This window comes from Cololabis saira, chromosome 5, assembly GCF_033807715.1.
Source record: "Cololabis saira isolate AMF1-May2022 chromosome 5, fColSai1.1, whole genome shotgun sequence".
Taxonomy (NCBI): domain Eukaryota; kingdom Metazoa; phylum Chordata; class Actinopteri; order Beloniformes; family Belonidae; genus Cololabis; species Cololabis saira.
The window spans coordinates 3,509,825-3,526,828 of record NC_084591.1 but is presented as its reverse complement, the minus strand read 5'-3'; the positions used below and the strand labels follow the sequence as shown (position 1 = coordinate 3,526,828).

General features: G+C 40.3%; 1 protein-coding gene across 7 annotated transcripts in view; it reads left to right on the top strand.

The window, feature by feature from the left end:
- LOC133443678 (pleckstrin homology domain-containing family A member 7-like) overlaps window positions 1-17,004 on the top strand; it is a 191,696-nt gene that overhangs the window by 121,811 nt on the left and 52,881 nt on the right. For 5 of the 7 annotated variants that reach the window (XR_009782678.1, XM_061720810.1, XM_061720811.1 and 2 more), the window contains 4 exons: window positions 8,254-8,432; window positions 9,807-10,238; window positions 12,555-13,116; window positions 13,816-13,899. Coding sequence is in view for 6 of the 7 variants with exons in the window: in XM_061720810.1 (XP_061576794.1) it covers window positions 8,254-8,432; window positions 9,807-10,238; window positions 12,555-13,116; window positions 13,816-13,899 (1,257 nt within the window). In the remaining variant the exon portion in view is untranslated. The remainder of the gene's footprint in view (window positions 1-8,253; window positions 8,433-9,806; window positions 10,239-12,554; window positions 13,117-13,815; window positions 13,900-17,004) is intronic. The other 2 variants (XM_061720812.1, XM_061720816.1) reach the window with 1 other exon arrangement.

Here is a 17,004-nt window from a genome sequence, read left to right as displayed (position 1 = left end):
TTGGGGGTTCCCCCAAAGCATTATAGCATAGCATCTCTGTTAGCATCTCTGTTAGCATCTCTGTTAGCATCTCTGTTAGCTTCATTTTTTTCTGAAAACCCTTAAAAAAACAGTCAGTTTTAATACAAAGCCTCGTGCCAAATGTCACACAGGTTCCTTTATTAACAGAGGTCTGCACAATATCAAAATGTATAAAACAAATGAAATAAAAATAAACTGCCTGCATGTATAGAATAAAAATGCTTCTTGAATAAAATAAAACAAATATCCCTTTCCTGCATAACAATTAAATTAAAATACACCGTACAATTAATACAGTGTAGACAGTAACAGGCAGACTTTTCCACTGAGGTTGACAGTTGTGCAAATAACAAAACATTTGTGAAAATCTCAAATAAAACATTCAAGTCAATTTGTCACAAAATAAGCTATATCAAAATTGTAAAAAAAATAAAATAATAATAATAATTTTTTTTTTTTAAATCGATATAAACGATATTGTCTCGTACCGTTGAAAATATATCGATATATATTAAAATCTTGATATATCGCCCAGCCCTAATGCATCATGGGATACCTTTGTGCTGGACTGGACCAGGGACCGTCAAGAGAACCAGGAGCTGAAATGAGAAACTCCTGGAGCTCCAGTTGGAATTTAGAGAAAAAAAGGCGGATAAAAGGTGAAATTTAGAGGAAAAAAAGGCAGAATAAAAGGTGAAATTTGAAGGAAAAAAGGCGAAAAAAAAGGCAAAATATAGAGAGAAAAAAAGGCGGAAAAAAGGAGAAATTTAGAGAAAAAAAGGTGGAAAAAAGGCAAAATTTAGAGGAAAAAAAAGGCGGAATAAAAGGTGAAATTTGAAGGAAAAAAGGCAAAATTTTGAGAAAAAAAGGCAAAATTTTGAGGAAAAAAAAGGCGAAAAAAAAGGCAAAATTTAGAGAAAAAAAGGCTAAATTTAGAGGAAAAAAAATGTGAAATTTAGAGAAAAAAAAGGCGGAAAAAAGGCGAAATTTAGAGAAAAAAAAGGCGGAATAAAAGGTGAAATTTGAAGGAAAAAGGCAAAGTGTAATGCAATTCATGTCATGGGTCGTGTATTTTGAAGGATCAAATACTCAACATCCCATATTATCAATTTTACATTGTGGAAGAAATGATTGGTGTGGCAATCAAACTTTGAAAATTAACTGTGCGCGTGCGCAGAACCACAAAGTAGCATTTATCAGCAGGTAGCAGGGATTGGCAGAACACCGATTGAGTCCTGGTCTAGTCCATTTTCTGTTATCTCTTCTCTTATTTTCTTCTCTTTTCTTTCTTACCGCTATTTAGGAATGGGCGATATTTTACCGTTCACGATAAACCGTCAAAAAAGTAAAGCTGGAAGGAAGGAAGGAAGGAAGGAAGGAAGGAAGGAAGGAAGGAAGGAAGGAAGGAAGGAAGGAAGGAAGGAAGGAAGGAAGGAAGGAAGGAAGGAAGGAAGGAAGGAAGGAAGGAAGGAAGGAAGGAAGGAAGGAAGGAAGGAAGGAAGGAAGGAAGGAAGGAAGGAAGGAAGATAAATTCCCGTTGATGATGTTTTTGTGTAACAAACATGGCGGATCTGAGAGTGAGATAGATTTATAGTTACAAAGATGGAGTTGAATTGGTATGTTTTTATCGTCATTTTTATCGTTATCAGGATAAATGCCAGAAATGATCGTGATAAATTTTTTAGTCCATACCGCCCAGCCCTACCGCTGTTTTTATTCTTCTTCTTCGTGCCAGGGCTTTGGCCTGGGGAGTTAAGCTCAGCGTTTAAAGATATCTGGCGCCCTCTAGTGTTGTAATGGGTGTAATGTCTGGACCCCAAATGGAAGACGACGCCCACTTTTTCAGTCTTATTTCTTTTTTTTTATAATTGTTTCTTTATTTGGAATAAAGGAATTAATTCCTAAAAATCGATTCGTATGTCTAAAGATCGATTTTTTTTTTTCATTATTACTTTTTCACCCAGTGAACTTTAATCCCAGTAGTCATTTAATTCACACATGCGCTGTTGAGCTGGGGTTTTTTTGCACTTTAAATGGATATTAAAAGGCCTATTTGAGTTATTAATTTCTTAGTTATTTATTTCATACAAATAACCTTTGGCATTTTTTTGTCTTTGCCCAAAAAAGGAATGTTTTGTTGGACACCAGAATAACTAGTGCCATGTTTTTGCCTTTAAATCTATTTAAAAGTATGAAAACATTAAAGTTTTCAGTTATAATTGCATAAATTGTCTATATTTCATTACTTTATATACTGTCTTGGGGTTACATTTGCATAAAATACTAAAAATCAAATTCTCAAAAATTAAAAACCAAAAACACGGAAAATGGAAAAAATAAAAAACGGAATTTGAGAAAAAATAAAAGTGATTTCATCCGTCTCTGTTTCCTCCCTGGATCTGTTTGGTAATTCTGACCCACACGATGTTTCTGTTTCAGTTCTATCAGCATTCTGGGAGCTGATTGGTCCTTACAGCATCATTAGCTGCAATACTTGCTGTTTAATCTCAATATAATACTAGTATTAATATGTTGCAGAACTACAGTCATATAATTCATGCAACAGCTCAAAAAACAGTTTTAATAACACTAACCCAAATCAATATCGGAATCGGATTGAATCAAATCCTGATAATCGATTCTGAATCTTAAGAATCAAATCGATTCTTGACATTTGAATGGATCCCCAGTCCTGGTGTCGGTGCAGCAAACTGCTCCTAAACTCAATAAAAGCAGGTTGTTCTGCTTCGTCCACATGATTTTTTTCTCTCATTTTTGTTTAATAAACAGAGGAATGTTGAAAACATGTAGTTGGACTCCCTGCCAGTAAATATCCGTCTGCAGCTTCCTCCTCCTCCGGAGGCGTTTTTCTCAGGGACCGAATGAACGAGTCGGAGCCAGAAAACGGTTCTCGCTTTAGCCGGGAACCCTCTCCTCCTCCGCTGACCTCTGACCTCTGCTGTCTGCTGAATCTGCCGCTTCCTCCCACACAAACACCGTCCTCAGAACATAACGTCCCTGCAGGGTTCCCTGATGGACGAGGTGGACTTCGTGCCCATCCGTTTTTTGTTTTGAAATGACAAAATAAAAATAGAGAAATAATCCAAAATACCGTAGATGACCATTTAGCAGCCCGGGCGTTTAATATGCTAAATCCACTTGGACCCCAGGCGTTTATAAGAACCAGGCGGGTATTTGCACCAGGCTACAATTTATTTTTGCAATGAGTAGCACCAGACCATTACTTACAAAGAACATATGAGATCCCCATAGTACCACTGGAACTAAAATTGTACACACTGTACACAACACAACACCTCACGACGAGCTCCCGATCACGAATCGTGAGGTCGCAATAAAATCAAGTGTGTTTGAAATCCTGGTCGCTCCTCGTGAAGGAATCACAGTTGAAGCAGCTACGACCCGATTTGACTCATCCTTTCACAGAGAGCATGCGCAATCTCTGATGTCACGTCAAAAACTTTTATTTGTAGTTTAAGTTTTGCAAATTCACATTACAAATCATGTTTTAATAGCAGAAAAAAAGAGCGCATTTCCACGTACGGTGCGGGTCGCCGCGTACCCTACGTCGTAGGCTCTGCGTTGGTGTAACGCGGAACCATAAATCAGGCTTCAGTGTGTGCGCTGTCTGCTCTTCAGAAAACCTATTTTTTCTCTTCTCATTTTGCTGGACGTCGGTTCCTCCGCCGAGACACAACTTTTGCGGTACGCGTTCTTTGTTGTGTCTTAAAATGATTCGCAGTGCACACACCCAATCAGAAACGGTACAGATATTTTGGGATTTTAATATATATGCATGCAAACATTTTTGGAGCGGAGCGGGGTGCAGTGTTACTGGAGCGCTGAGCGGTTATGGCTGGAGCGGCGTTTTGTGACTTTCACATGCTTTGATATACAAAGACAGTTTGTCTGTGTAACGGCGACACACAGAGCTGATCAGAGCAGTATGAACGATACTGTACACAATACAATGCAAATACAGTGTTATTACCAGGTTATTACCGGTAGTCGCCCGGGCGTTTAATTGAACCGGCGTTTATTATGCCAAATGGGCTCGGACCCCGGCGGCTATTAGAGCACAGGCGCGTATTTGCGCGCGGGCGACTATTTGGTCATCTGGTAATCAGTTTCCCATCTTTTGTTTTGATAATAAAAAACGGAAAACGGATCGTTATCCATTATCCATTATCCGTTTTCCGATTTCATTGATGTGTTTGAAAATCGAAATTGGGAATTAAAACAGCGAGTGGAAAACTCTTTTCTCTATTTCCTATTCGTTGGAGGATACTGAAAACAAGGATTGGACAAATGGGGGGATTGCACATGCGCAGTAATAAATTAAGAAAGTTGTTTCTGGTTCTTTTGTTGATCAGATTGAAAATTAACAGTTTTAGATTTTTTTAATGTTGAAACAGAAAATAAATCAAATATGAAACCTGGGAGTGAAACCTGAGTTTAATCTGTAATCTGTCTTCACTCCGTCATGAAACTGCAGTGATGTTGTGACAGTCCGTTCAGCTGCAGCGTCCAATCAATAATCAATAACATGTACTGAACTCTAACAGACTGCCCCCCCCCGTTGGAAACGAATAGGAAATAGAGAAACGAGTTTTCGCTGTTTTTAATTCCCAATTTCGTTTTTCAAACACATCAATGAAATCGGATAACGGAAAAATGATCCATTTTCCGTTTTCCGTTTTTTATTAGCAAAACAAAAGATGGGAAACGGATTATTTTGGATTATATCTCTATTTTTATTTTGTCATTTCAAAACAAAAAACCGATGGCCGCGAAGTCCACGGACCCTTAAGCTTTCCTGTGGCAATAATTATGTACAACATGTCACCAACACACACAACAGCAGACATGTCACTCTTAGAGTTGATACAAGTTGTAAACTATAAACCTTAGTTTTCCTGTGGAAAGAGGAATTAAATCTTAAAATAAAAATTAATTATGAATTATTAAGGTTTGCTAAAGCTTTAGCGGTAGCATCCGCCACGTGTGAGGAAACTCTTGTGAGTGAAGCAAAACTCTTCAAACTCCAGATGTCACTGGTGAAGCGACTGACACGACTGTCGTCCTGCATGAGGCTTAAGATGTATATAGTCTGGTAAAACTCTGACGGTCATTTATCAGTGAAATATTTACGACGCGGCTGCACGTACTGCAGATCGAAGCTGCTAACGACGCGGCTAAACCCGACGTCTTCTACAACAGAGAGCGGCTGATGATCAAAGCTATCAATTCATTACCTTATGGTAGGGCTGGGCGATATGGACCAAAAGTCATATCTCCATATTTTCTAGCTGAATGACGATACTCGATATATATCGATAATTTTTCAGTACCATAATTGGGGTTTCCCCCAAAGCATTATAGCATAGCATCTCTGTTAGCATCTCTGTTAGCATCTCTGTTAGCTTCATTTTTTTCTGAGGCAAACCCTTAAAAAAACAGTCAGTTTTAATACAAAGCCTCGTGCCAAATGTCACACAGGTTCCTTTATTAACAGAGGTCTGCACAATATCAACATGTATAAAACAAATGAAATAAAAATAAACTGCCTGCATATATAGAATAAAAATGCTTCTTGAATAAAATAAAACAAATATCCCTTTCCTGCATAACAATTAAATTAAAATACACTGTGCAATTAATACAATGTAGACAGTAACAGGCAGACTTTTCCACTGAGGTTGACAGTTGTGCAAATAACAAAACATTTGTGCAAATCTCAAATAAAAACATTCAAGTCAATTTGTCACAAAATAAGCTATATCAAAATCATAAAAAAAAAAAAAAAAAATTTAAATCGATATAAACGATATTGTCTCGTACCATATCGCGTTTGAAAATATATCGATATACATTAAAATCTTATGGTGTAGTTCTTTATTTTTCTTGCTGTCATTTATCGGTCTCTGTTACGTTCAGCGGAGTTAGCGCCGTTGCTCTTGTTCTGTCTCTGCCTTAGCAGCAGCCAACTTTGGCAACTCGATATCCTCCTTCGTGTGAAAAACTTCAAATGTCTTATCAGCTTCGTTGTGTTGAAATTCTTTTGTAACATTCCTCGGGGTTTCCGCTTTGGACCTAACTTGCAAACTGCAAATTTGTTGTCGTATTCGGACATTGTAAAACTCCCGTCCCGGCGAGGCCGTACGGGTTGATGTTTTGTAGAGACCTAAGTCTGAGATGAGGGAACTGGGAACGCAGCGCGGGCGGCGGTTTGTTGTTGTAAACGTCATCTGATCGGCTTTGAACTATTATTTTCTGATCTCCGATCAAAACCGATAGGGCCATTATCGGGCCGATACCGATCAGTTGCCGATCGATCGGTGCATCTCTAATTCTGACAACAAGCAACAACCGTGTTTCCTTGTAGTTTCCACACATTTATATGAAAATACCAGACAGTTTGGTTCCTCGCGGTTCCCGGATGTCTGAGTGCTAATTATACGACGTAAGCTTTTTTATTTCTTTCTTAGATAAAAATCCTGCTGCAGCCAGAAATGTAGACGACAAAACTGTAGATCAGGGGTGTCAAATGTGCAGCCTGAGAGAAGTTTCCAACGCAAAAAAACAAATGTTAATTCACTAAAAAGGAAGGCATAAATAATTGCCATGAATCGCAGCATATCCGATAATATATTTCTTCTACAAATCCATTATTATTCCACAAATAAAGCAGTTTTCTAATTTTTTTTTAGTTTTCTAGAATGCATTTCCTGATTTTATTTCTTTGTAGACGGTCGTTTATTTTTATTAACTAACTACTATTATATATTTTCGCAGGAAAAATATCACTGCTGAAAAAGATGATAGAAGATATTTATTCGGAGAATTTCAGTTTTGAATACGAGGATAGTGACAAAGTAAAACAGTTAAAAAAGAAGTGCTGACTTTTTCGGCACACTGGCGTAAATATCCGTGCCAATTTTTAAAAATAAATACACTTAATTGTACTGGAAAAATCTCTAAATCACAAAGAAACACTGTCGGATGTAATAAGAAAGATTTTGCTTTTAATTAAATTTCCTATAAAAAAAACATACTTGTTTCTGTTTATCTTTGTAAAATGATATTAAAAGTATTTTACATAATTTGAAAAAAAACCCGAGAAATTTCAAGAAAAGATCCTGAAGAAATATATTTTACATAATTAGAGTGTAAACAAAGTGCATATTTCCTTTAAAATTAACTAAACTGATATTGGATTAGATAACAATAGTAAAAAAAAAAGAATTAGAAAATAAAAATTTCGCACCGTTTTTGTTATTTTGAGCGAGAAAAAAATGGCTCAAATCCGGCCCGCTAAGCAAAATGAGTTTGACACCCCTGATGTAGATGGTTCCTTCAGCAGGAAGATTCTAGGGGTGTGCAAACAAGGGTACCTCACGATTCGATTCGATTTCGATTATTGGAGCTTCGATTCTTCGATTATTGTGATTTTTAATGCTTTTTTCCATACAAGATTGATTTTGTCTTCATCTGTGGCTACATTTGTAAATAAATAGCCAATCAATTAACTCAGTTCCTCTAACAACACTCATTAAGTAAATAACAAGGTTTTTTGAACATTTGACATGTATTTTTCAAAGACACAAAATAATGTATTTTATGACTATGTAAACATTTGCTCTTTGACTTCCTTAACTTTGACCAGGGAAAGCTGCACTTGCATGAGAGCGCCCTCTATTGGTGGAAAACACTGAAAATGGTTTTAATGAGTTCATTAATTCAAGTAAACTAGATATGTACTTAGTGTAAACATATCTGCCATATTTCAAGTGAACAATAACAAATGTGCATTCTTGAAAATGAAATGATTCAGCAGCTTATTCAGTCTGGAATCTGGATAGGATAACTAAAAAAAAAAAAAATATATATATATATATATATATATATATATATATATATATATATATATATATATATATATATTTTTTTTTTTAATTAATCGATTCCAAATCGTCACGTGACGCATCGCGATGCATCGACACATCGATGAATTGCACCCACCTCTAGAAGATTCAGGTACCAGGTCCAGGTCTCTCTGTGGTTCCTCATCGCCCCCAGCATGGCATTAACCTGCTCGTTGCCCCGCCCCCTCCGAATGACTCCGCCCCCTGGCTGACTCCGCCCCCTGGCTGGCTCCGCCCCCTGGCTGGCTCCGCCCCCTGGCTGACTCCGCCCCCTCTCTTCCCACAGGCCGGCTACGCGGGCTCCCACACTCAGAGCTCTGTGATTGGCTCGCAGGCGGAGCACCCGGGGATGAGGACGTACTACTTCAGCGCCGACACGCAGGACGACATGAGCAGCTGGCTGGGGGCCATGAACCGGGCCGCGCTGGTCCAGGACCGGGCCGACCGGGCCGGCAGGGCCGGCAGGTGGGACCAAACACTCACACACACACACTCACACACACACACACACACACACACACACACACACTCACACACTCACACACACACACACACACACACACACACTCACACACACACACACACACACACACACACACACACACACACACACACACACACACACACACACACACACACACACACACACACACACACACACACACACACACACACACACACTCACACACTCACACACACTCACACACACTCACACACACTCACACACACACACACACACACACACACACACACACACACACACACACACACACACACACATATACACACACACACACACACTCACACACTCACCTGATCAGCTGTCTCCACCAGCCGGGGCCGTGAGCGCCCTCTGGTGTCTAGTCCTGGTTTCTACTAGCGTGCTACGTGGACCAGGTCCTATTAGAGCAGCGGTCGGCAACACAAAAACAAAACAAATATGTCTGGAGCCGCAAAGAATGAAAAGTCTTGTATAAGCCTTAGAATGAAGGCAAATGGCAAAAGGAGAAATGTCGAGAAAAAAGTCAAAATGTCGAGATTAATGTTGAAGTACAATCTCGAGAAAAAAGTCAAAATGTTGAGAAAAAAGTTGAAATGTCGAGAAAAAAAAGTCAAAATGTCAAGTCAAAATTTCAAGAAAAAAGACGAAATGTTGAGAAAAAAAGGAAAAAGTAAGAAAAAAAAGAAAAAAATAAGAAAAAAAAGCAAATAAAAAAAGAGAAAAAATGGAAAAAAGGGAAAAAAAGAAGAAAAAAATGTCAAACATTTTTGAAAAAGCTCCTGGAGCCACTAGGGCGGCGCTAAATCAGCTGCCTCGACCAGCCGGGGGCCGTGAGCGCCCTCTGGTGTCTAGTCCTGGTTTCTACTAGGGTGCTACGTGGACCAGGTCCTATTAGAGCAGGGGTCAGTCATATTGGACCAAAAACACAAAAACAAATATGTCTGGAGCCGCAAAGAATGAAGAGTCTTGTATAAGCCTTAGAATGAAGGCAAATGGCAAAAAAAAGTCAAAATTTCAAGAAAAAAGACGAAGTGTTGAGAAAAAAGTTGAAATGTCGAGGAAATAGTCAAAATTTCGAGAAAAAAGTCAAAATGTCAAGTCAAAATTTCAAAAAATAAAGTTTAATGTTAATAAAGGAACCTGTGTGACATTTGGCACGAGGCTTTGTATTAAAACTGACTGTTTTTTTAAGGGTTTGCCTCAGAAAAAACCCCGATTATGGCACAGAAAAAATATGGATATATATCGAGTATCGCCATTCAGCTAGAAAATATGGAGATATGACTGTTGATCCATACCGCCCAGCCCGACCACTAACCAGGTCTTGTGTCCCCCAGACCCGCAGACTCGTTGCGGCTGGTGCAGCAGGCCGTCCCCCAGACCAACCACCTCCAGACCAGACCGGTCCACGAGGTCCTGCTGGAGCCGCTGCACCGGGACCCGGAGGAGCTGTGCAGCTGCCTGACGGAGCCGTCGGAGAACGACCCCCGCACGTCCCAGCCCTCCAACCCCGCCGCCCCCCCGCCCTCGGGGGAGCACGCCTCGGCCTCGGCGCCGGTGTCCCGGGCCCCGTCCCGGCCCGCCTCCACCCTCCCCACCAGGAACGGCCTGGTGTCCACGCCGTCCCCCATCCTGGAGCCCAACGGCATCGCGGCCGGAACCTACCAGAGGGTCCCGGAGCCGGCCGGCCCCGACCGGATGGAGTGGAGGAGGAGCACCCTGGACCAGGTGGAGCAGTGGGTGCAGGTCCAGAAGGCCGAGCACCGAGGGTACGTCCCCGGCTCCCCGTTTAGCTCTGATTTTTACTTTATTAGTCAAAATTTCGAGATAAAAGTCGAAATGTTGAGAAAAAAGTCGAAATGTCAAGATTAATGTTGAAGTAAAATCTCGAGAAAAAAGTCGAAATGTCGAGAAAAAAAAAGGAAAAAGTAAGAAAAAAAAGGAAAAAAAGAAGAAAACAAGCAAATAAAAAAGAGAAAAAAAGAAGAAAAAAATTTCAAACATTATTGAAAAACCTCCATTTATTGAAGAAAAACACAGACATTCCTTGACAACATCACAAATTATATATGACAGCGTGAAAGACAATAACAAAATGTGGCCAGTGGGGCCTAGAAAGTTGAATAAAACTGATAGATGAAAAAATAAATGCACATTCTGCATATCCCGGATTCTCCTCAGTTGGAGACGTACCTTATAATAAGCAGCATCTTCTCACAAAAACTTAAAGGAGCTTGAGGCAGGATTTATGAAAACAATTCGTAAACGTTTTAAGTTTTCTAGTAATAATGTCAGATGAAGCGTTCCAAACCCAAAAGAATGATTCCTCTAGTGTATCTCTCCGTTGCCTTGAACAGGCTGTGTGCTGCAAAATGTGCTGCAATTCGGTCCCGAATTTCCCGCGCTGTCCTGTGGATGTGACGTCACATGACGCTGCATGCACGTTCTCCCCGTTCTCCCGTGCCGGTGTGGGTACCAGATTGTATCGGGCTGCAATATTTTCCCCGGAAGTGTGCATTTTTTCCCCGCGATGGTATTTTTTTGCCATGTTAAACTAGGAAGGTAGTTTTTCACCATGTCTTCACATTCAAAACGTCTTTTTTGACAATTGCGGATTAATCAGTGAGCGCTTAGTTGACGTTACATTTTTTAAATTATATTTATATAATGTATTATGACTATTTTGCTTAGACATTTACAGATTCAACAATGAGAACATATAGAGACATACACTTCTGTAAAGTCAGAAGCAGCAGATCATAGTGGAGGTAAAAGGGAGAAGAAACATATACAAGGAATTATCAGAACGCTTAGTTGACGTTACATTTTTTAAATTATATTTATATAATGTATTATGACGGTCAAAAGCCAATCACAAGACGGAACGTCATCACGTACGTTCAAAAGCCAATCACAAGACGGAACGTCATCACGTACGGGGAGCCGGGAAAAAAAAGCAGGTGGGAAAAAAAAGCACCGACACCGGCTTCACTGTTGGCTGCAGTACCCCCGACGGCCGTCGTGGTGAACGGTGGCGCTAGAGAGTCTCATTTCTTAAAAGGAGCCTCAAGCTCCTTTAACTAAAGCACAATCAAACTCAGTTTTGCTCCCGCTTTATTTTTAAATATGCACACTTGTATGCTTGTGTGTGTTGTTGTAAGGCGGCGCGCCATTTGTGTGTGTAGACGGCGCCTTTTTGTTCGGTGCGCCGTGTGTGTGTGTTAAATACAGAAATGGCACACATAACTGAGTGCCTTTCCACACGGCGCGCCGTATGATCGCGAAAATACGGTTGTCAGAATTCTCATTGACCAAAGCAACTTTACTGTCTAGTCCAGGGGTCGGCAACCCAAAATGTTTTAGAGCCATATTGGACCAAAAACACAAAAAACAAATATGTCTGGAGCCGCAAAAAATTAAAAGTCTTGTATCAGCCTTAGAATGAAGACAACACATGCTGCATGTTTCTATATTAGTTAGAACTGGGGGGAGATAATTTTTTTCATTATGCACTTTGAGAAAAAAGTCGAAATGTTGAGAAAAAAGTCGAAATGTTGAGAAAAAAGTCAAAATTTCGAGAAAAAAGTCAAAATGTCGAGATTAATGTTGAACTACAATCTCGAGAAAAAGTCAAAATGTCGAGAAAAAAGTCAAAATTTCTAGAAAAAAATCTAAATGTCGAGATTAAAAAGGAAAGGAAAAAAAGAAGAAAAAAAGGAAAAAAAAAGGTCAAACGTTTTTGAAAAAGCTCCAGGAGCACTTTGAGAAAAAAGTCGAAATGTTGAGAAAAAAGTCAAAATGTCGGGAAAAAAGTCAAAATTTCGAGAAAAAAATCTAAATGTCGAGATTAAAAAGGAAAGGAAAAAGGAAGAAAAAAAGAAGAAAAAGAAAAAAAAAGGAAAAAAAGAAGAATAAAAGGAAAAAAAAGGTCAAACGTTTTTGAAAAAGCTTCAGGAGCCACTAGGGCGGCACTAAAGAGCCGCATGCGGCTCTTTAGTGCCTGGAGGAACGGACCCGGGTCCCGTTAGGACGATGATACGTTTTACTAAAACTGTTGTTTCTTCTGCCCCCCCCCCCCCCCACAGTCCCCCCTCCAGGGAGAACACCCTGCCCCGCCGGACCCCCCCCACCCAGCACCGCTACACCACCCTGGACGCCTACCAGACCCTGCCCAGACCCCTCCGCCAGAGCCCGCCCCCCGGCCGCCTGGGCGAGTACAAGTACGCCCAGGACCGGCTGAGCCACTTCCGTCTGGGGCCGGACCAGGGCGGCCCGGGGGGCCCGGGGGGCCCGGGGGGGGCCGGCCCGGTCTGGCAGCTCTACGAGTGGCAGCAGCGCCACCAGTTCCGCCACGGCAGCCCCACGGCGCCGCTCTACACGCCGGCCCCCGAGTACCCGTTCGGGCCCCGGCCCCCGTCCACGGGGCCCCCCCGGTCCGAGGGGGGCCCCCCCCGCTGCGTGTCGGTGCCGCCGTCGTCCGCCGACGTCCCGCCGCCGGGGAGCAGCCGCACCCTGTCGCCCACGCGGAGGCCGCACACGCCGGCCGGGCGGGTGACGGTGCGGCCCGGGGGGACCGGGGGGGCCGGGGCCCTGCTGGACGCCCCCTTCACCGTGTCGCCCCGCAGGACCAAGTCCCAGATGCTGAAGGTAGGACACCCTCACCATCATCATCAGGTTTTTCCCTGTGTTGAAAAAATCGATTTTCTGATTCTAAATCAATTCTCATATTAATTCCTAAAAATCGATTTTTTTTTTTTTTTTTATTCATTTTTTTTTTTTTTTTTTTTTTTTTTTTCCATCATTACAATTTTGCCTGGTGAACTTTAATCCCAGTAGTTTTGAAAACTCCTGAACTAAATGAACTTTTCTTTAGAGAAAATGTTGGACATTTCAGCTTAAATTTCTACAATTTCTACATTCAAACATGGCTGATCTAATAGATTTATATTTACAAAGGTGGAGTTGAATTGGTTTTTTTATTGTCATTTTAATCGTTATCGGGATAAATGCCAGAAATTATCGTGATACATTTTTTAGTCCATACCGCCCATCCCTAACACACACACAGATATACTGTAGATACACACATACACACACACACATACATATATTCATATAAACAGACACACACACACACACACACTTGCCCTCAGAAATTTTATTTTTTTATTTTATTTCCAAGCTCCATTGTTTCCATGAACAGGTCTTTCCTCGGGTTGTTGAGCTGCTGTTCTGCTGTAATATCAGTTTTCTTCATCACATCTGTAATAATTGTCCTCCGTGATGAAGACGAGGACATGAATGATCCTCGTAACGGCCGTAAACACGAGTTTCCGTCTCTTACAGGCCGCCACCATCGAGAGACGCTCCATGCCGCCGTCCGGCTACATCACACACACCGTCAGCGCGCCCAGCCTGCACGGCAAAACGGTGGGTTTTCACCCACACCCACCATGTTTTACCATCGCTGGTTTTCATTTAAGACGAACGTTTCCTAAAAGGTCGTGAGGCTGTAAGAATAAAAACTGAGACGGATCTACAGATAAATTCATAAACTCGCATTTTATTCACAGAAAACACAGACATGGTTTAAATGTATTATTTAAATATTATTATTATTTATATAATAGTATTTTAGCCTCCTGAGACCCTGCGTTCTCATATGAGGACATTCCATTTCTGCTGTTCTGTATGGAGGATTTTTTTGTGCCAAAATTAAATTAATAAATACATCATTAATTAATTAAAATGGGAATTAAATATATCATTAATTATTAAATGTGTCATTAATTAATTAAAATTAGAATGAAATATGTCATTAATTAATTAAAATACAATTCATTTTAAGTAAAAATATATATTTATTATTTCAGCATTTAATTAATTAATTAATCATTAATTAAATGTGTCATTAATTAATTAAATGCAGTTTTACATTTCATGATTCACACACAACACGAAATCATTAATTAAATGTGTCATTAATTAATTAAATGCTGAAATATTAAATATATATTTGTACTTCAAATGAATTGTATTTTAATTAATTAATGACACATTTAATTAATTAATGAAATATTTCATTCCCATTTTAATTAATTAATTATGTATTTATTTATTTAATTTTGGCACAAAAAATCCTCCATAGTTCTGCGCCATGATACTTCATTTGTACAAACATTGACCCATTGTCCTCATCCGGGACCCCCGTCTGCACCATCTAGTGGTCTCATAATGAAATTACACTAACTTGGGAAAAAACAAGATGGCTGGGATCTCAATGAAAGTCTTCTATGGCAGCTCCCGACAGAAATATGGACAAGGTAAACATCCTAACCTAATTTTATCATTGAAACTAGTATATTTATGCACAATAACGTCTGCAGCTTCACATGGCATGCTTTTTTGATATATTTGAGTAATATTAGCAAGCTACAACGTCTGTAAACATGAAGTACTCGTTTGAGGACATCAGGTCTATCTTCACTGCAAACACGTAAATTCTTTCCAAGAACATTTGTCTTTATTTCTTGCCCAAATGTCCAATTTCTAGTCAAAATAAGTCCCATTACACTTAAAATACTTGTTTTTAGATTTTCATTTGTTTAAAGCACATTTTCACTAGAAATAAGTAGAATAATCTGCCAGTGGAGCAAGTTTTTATTTCCTTGTAATAGGAAATAAATAATTGAAAATTATATATAAATATAAATGATATAGAGATATAACCTAATACCCATGTTTTTACTCTGTAGCACTTTATTTCATTCAAAATGCTGAGTATATTGCAAATAAAACGTATCATATTTTTATGGGCATGCCAAGTAGTGGCATGACCATATTGCAATCGTCCAGAATGGCCCAAAGGGCATTGTTGCTAGCATTTTGCTAACAAGCTAAAGTCGCAAAAGTCCCACGTCACACCAGCGGGTGTACAGCATGACCCCGCTCTGATGTGGAAAAAAAAAATCCCCAAAAAATAAAACACGCCCGAAAAAATGAGGAAAAACATGAAAATGAAGGCGATATAATGGTATACAGAAAAGGTTTCCCTTTTCTTATTATTCTTATTCCGCACTCTTTTTTCGTCCGTTAATACGGCCCGAACCGCAACGTGCACCCATGCATGTCATACATCGTTGGATGCGTCTCCATCGTGCCTCGATGGGCATTACTTTTCTCAGTAATAGGGGTTACCGTGGCAACGCTAGTTGCCAAAAAGCAAAAAAAAAGGCGAAAATTTGGACGCTTATTGCTCGGCCGAACTTTATCGTAGAGACATCGTTCAAACTTTCAAACACTCGGCCCGATTGGCAATAACGAACGTACAACCTCATTATGCCAATTATTACAGTTTTTGCGATATTGACCTTTGATTTTTAATTTTTTTTTCCCGTTGAATTTGGACGCTTGTTGCTAGGCAACACGTTATCGTAGAGACATCGTACAAATGTCCCCTGACTCGGCACGCTGTGGACTTCAACATACTCAAATTTCATGAAGCTGTGATTTAAGGAAATTTTATGTCAAAATCCAGGCCAAGTGGCCCCATTCATTCGGATGGGGTTTTTTACCATGGTGAAAAAAAAACCCCTATCCGTTAACGTAGCCTGAACCGGAACATGCACCCATGCACGGCATACATCGTTAGATGCGTCTCCGTCTTGCCTCGATGGGCATTACTATTCTCAGTCAAAAGCGTTACCGTGGCAACGCTAGATGCCAAAAAGCGCGCCCCATTAATAACTATTGGGAGCACAGGAATGAATGAAATACAAGCGTAAAAACACCTCAAACTGACATAGAACCACCCTAAACACAACCACTACAGCCCCAAACCAAAGCAGCAAGAGGGGACGAATGGGCGGTAGGGCATGCCCATATCAAAATTTCCAGAAATTTTCTAGTTATTATTAGAACCTGACCAGGATGTGCAAGGGTGCAGGGCAGGACCAAGAAAGGGAAATAGAGAGAAAATAAACCCATTGTCCTCATGTGAGGCCATTGGATTTGACATAGTTCAACAGCACATAGAAAGCAAAAATGTAATTTCAACAAAAATTAGGTTCTACTGATCCCAAAAAGTAAGGAGACATAAAAAATGCACATCAAACAAAAGCCCGGGTCTCAGGAGGATATAGCAGGATCACGGCTCAGAAAGCTCCCATGCTCTTTTGCAGAGACCAGAGACTATTACGGTGCTGATCAGTGGGATTAGGGATCGTTAAATGTCTCAACATTTGATGTTTTCTTTCTTTCACCGTGAACAAACTAACAGGTTTCTTCACTTTAGTTGAAATCGTTGTGTTTTGTTGCTGTTTAGACTTTTAAAGCAGTTATTACCTCCCAAGAAGCTCCTGGCTAGCCTGGCTAGCCGTGTCCGGTTCTTCTGCCGCTCCCGTCCACAACCATCACCACCGGTACAGAACGTACCGGTCCAAAACTCCAGCCCCGCCCCCAAACGCAGACTACTCTGACGTTTTTACAGTTATTTTGAAGGATCCTTGATGAAAGTTTTCCGTTTTGTGTTTTGAT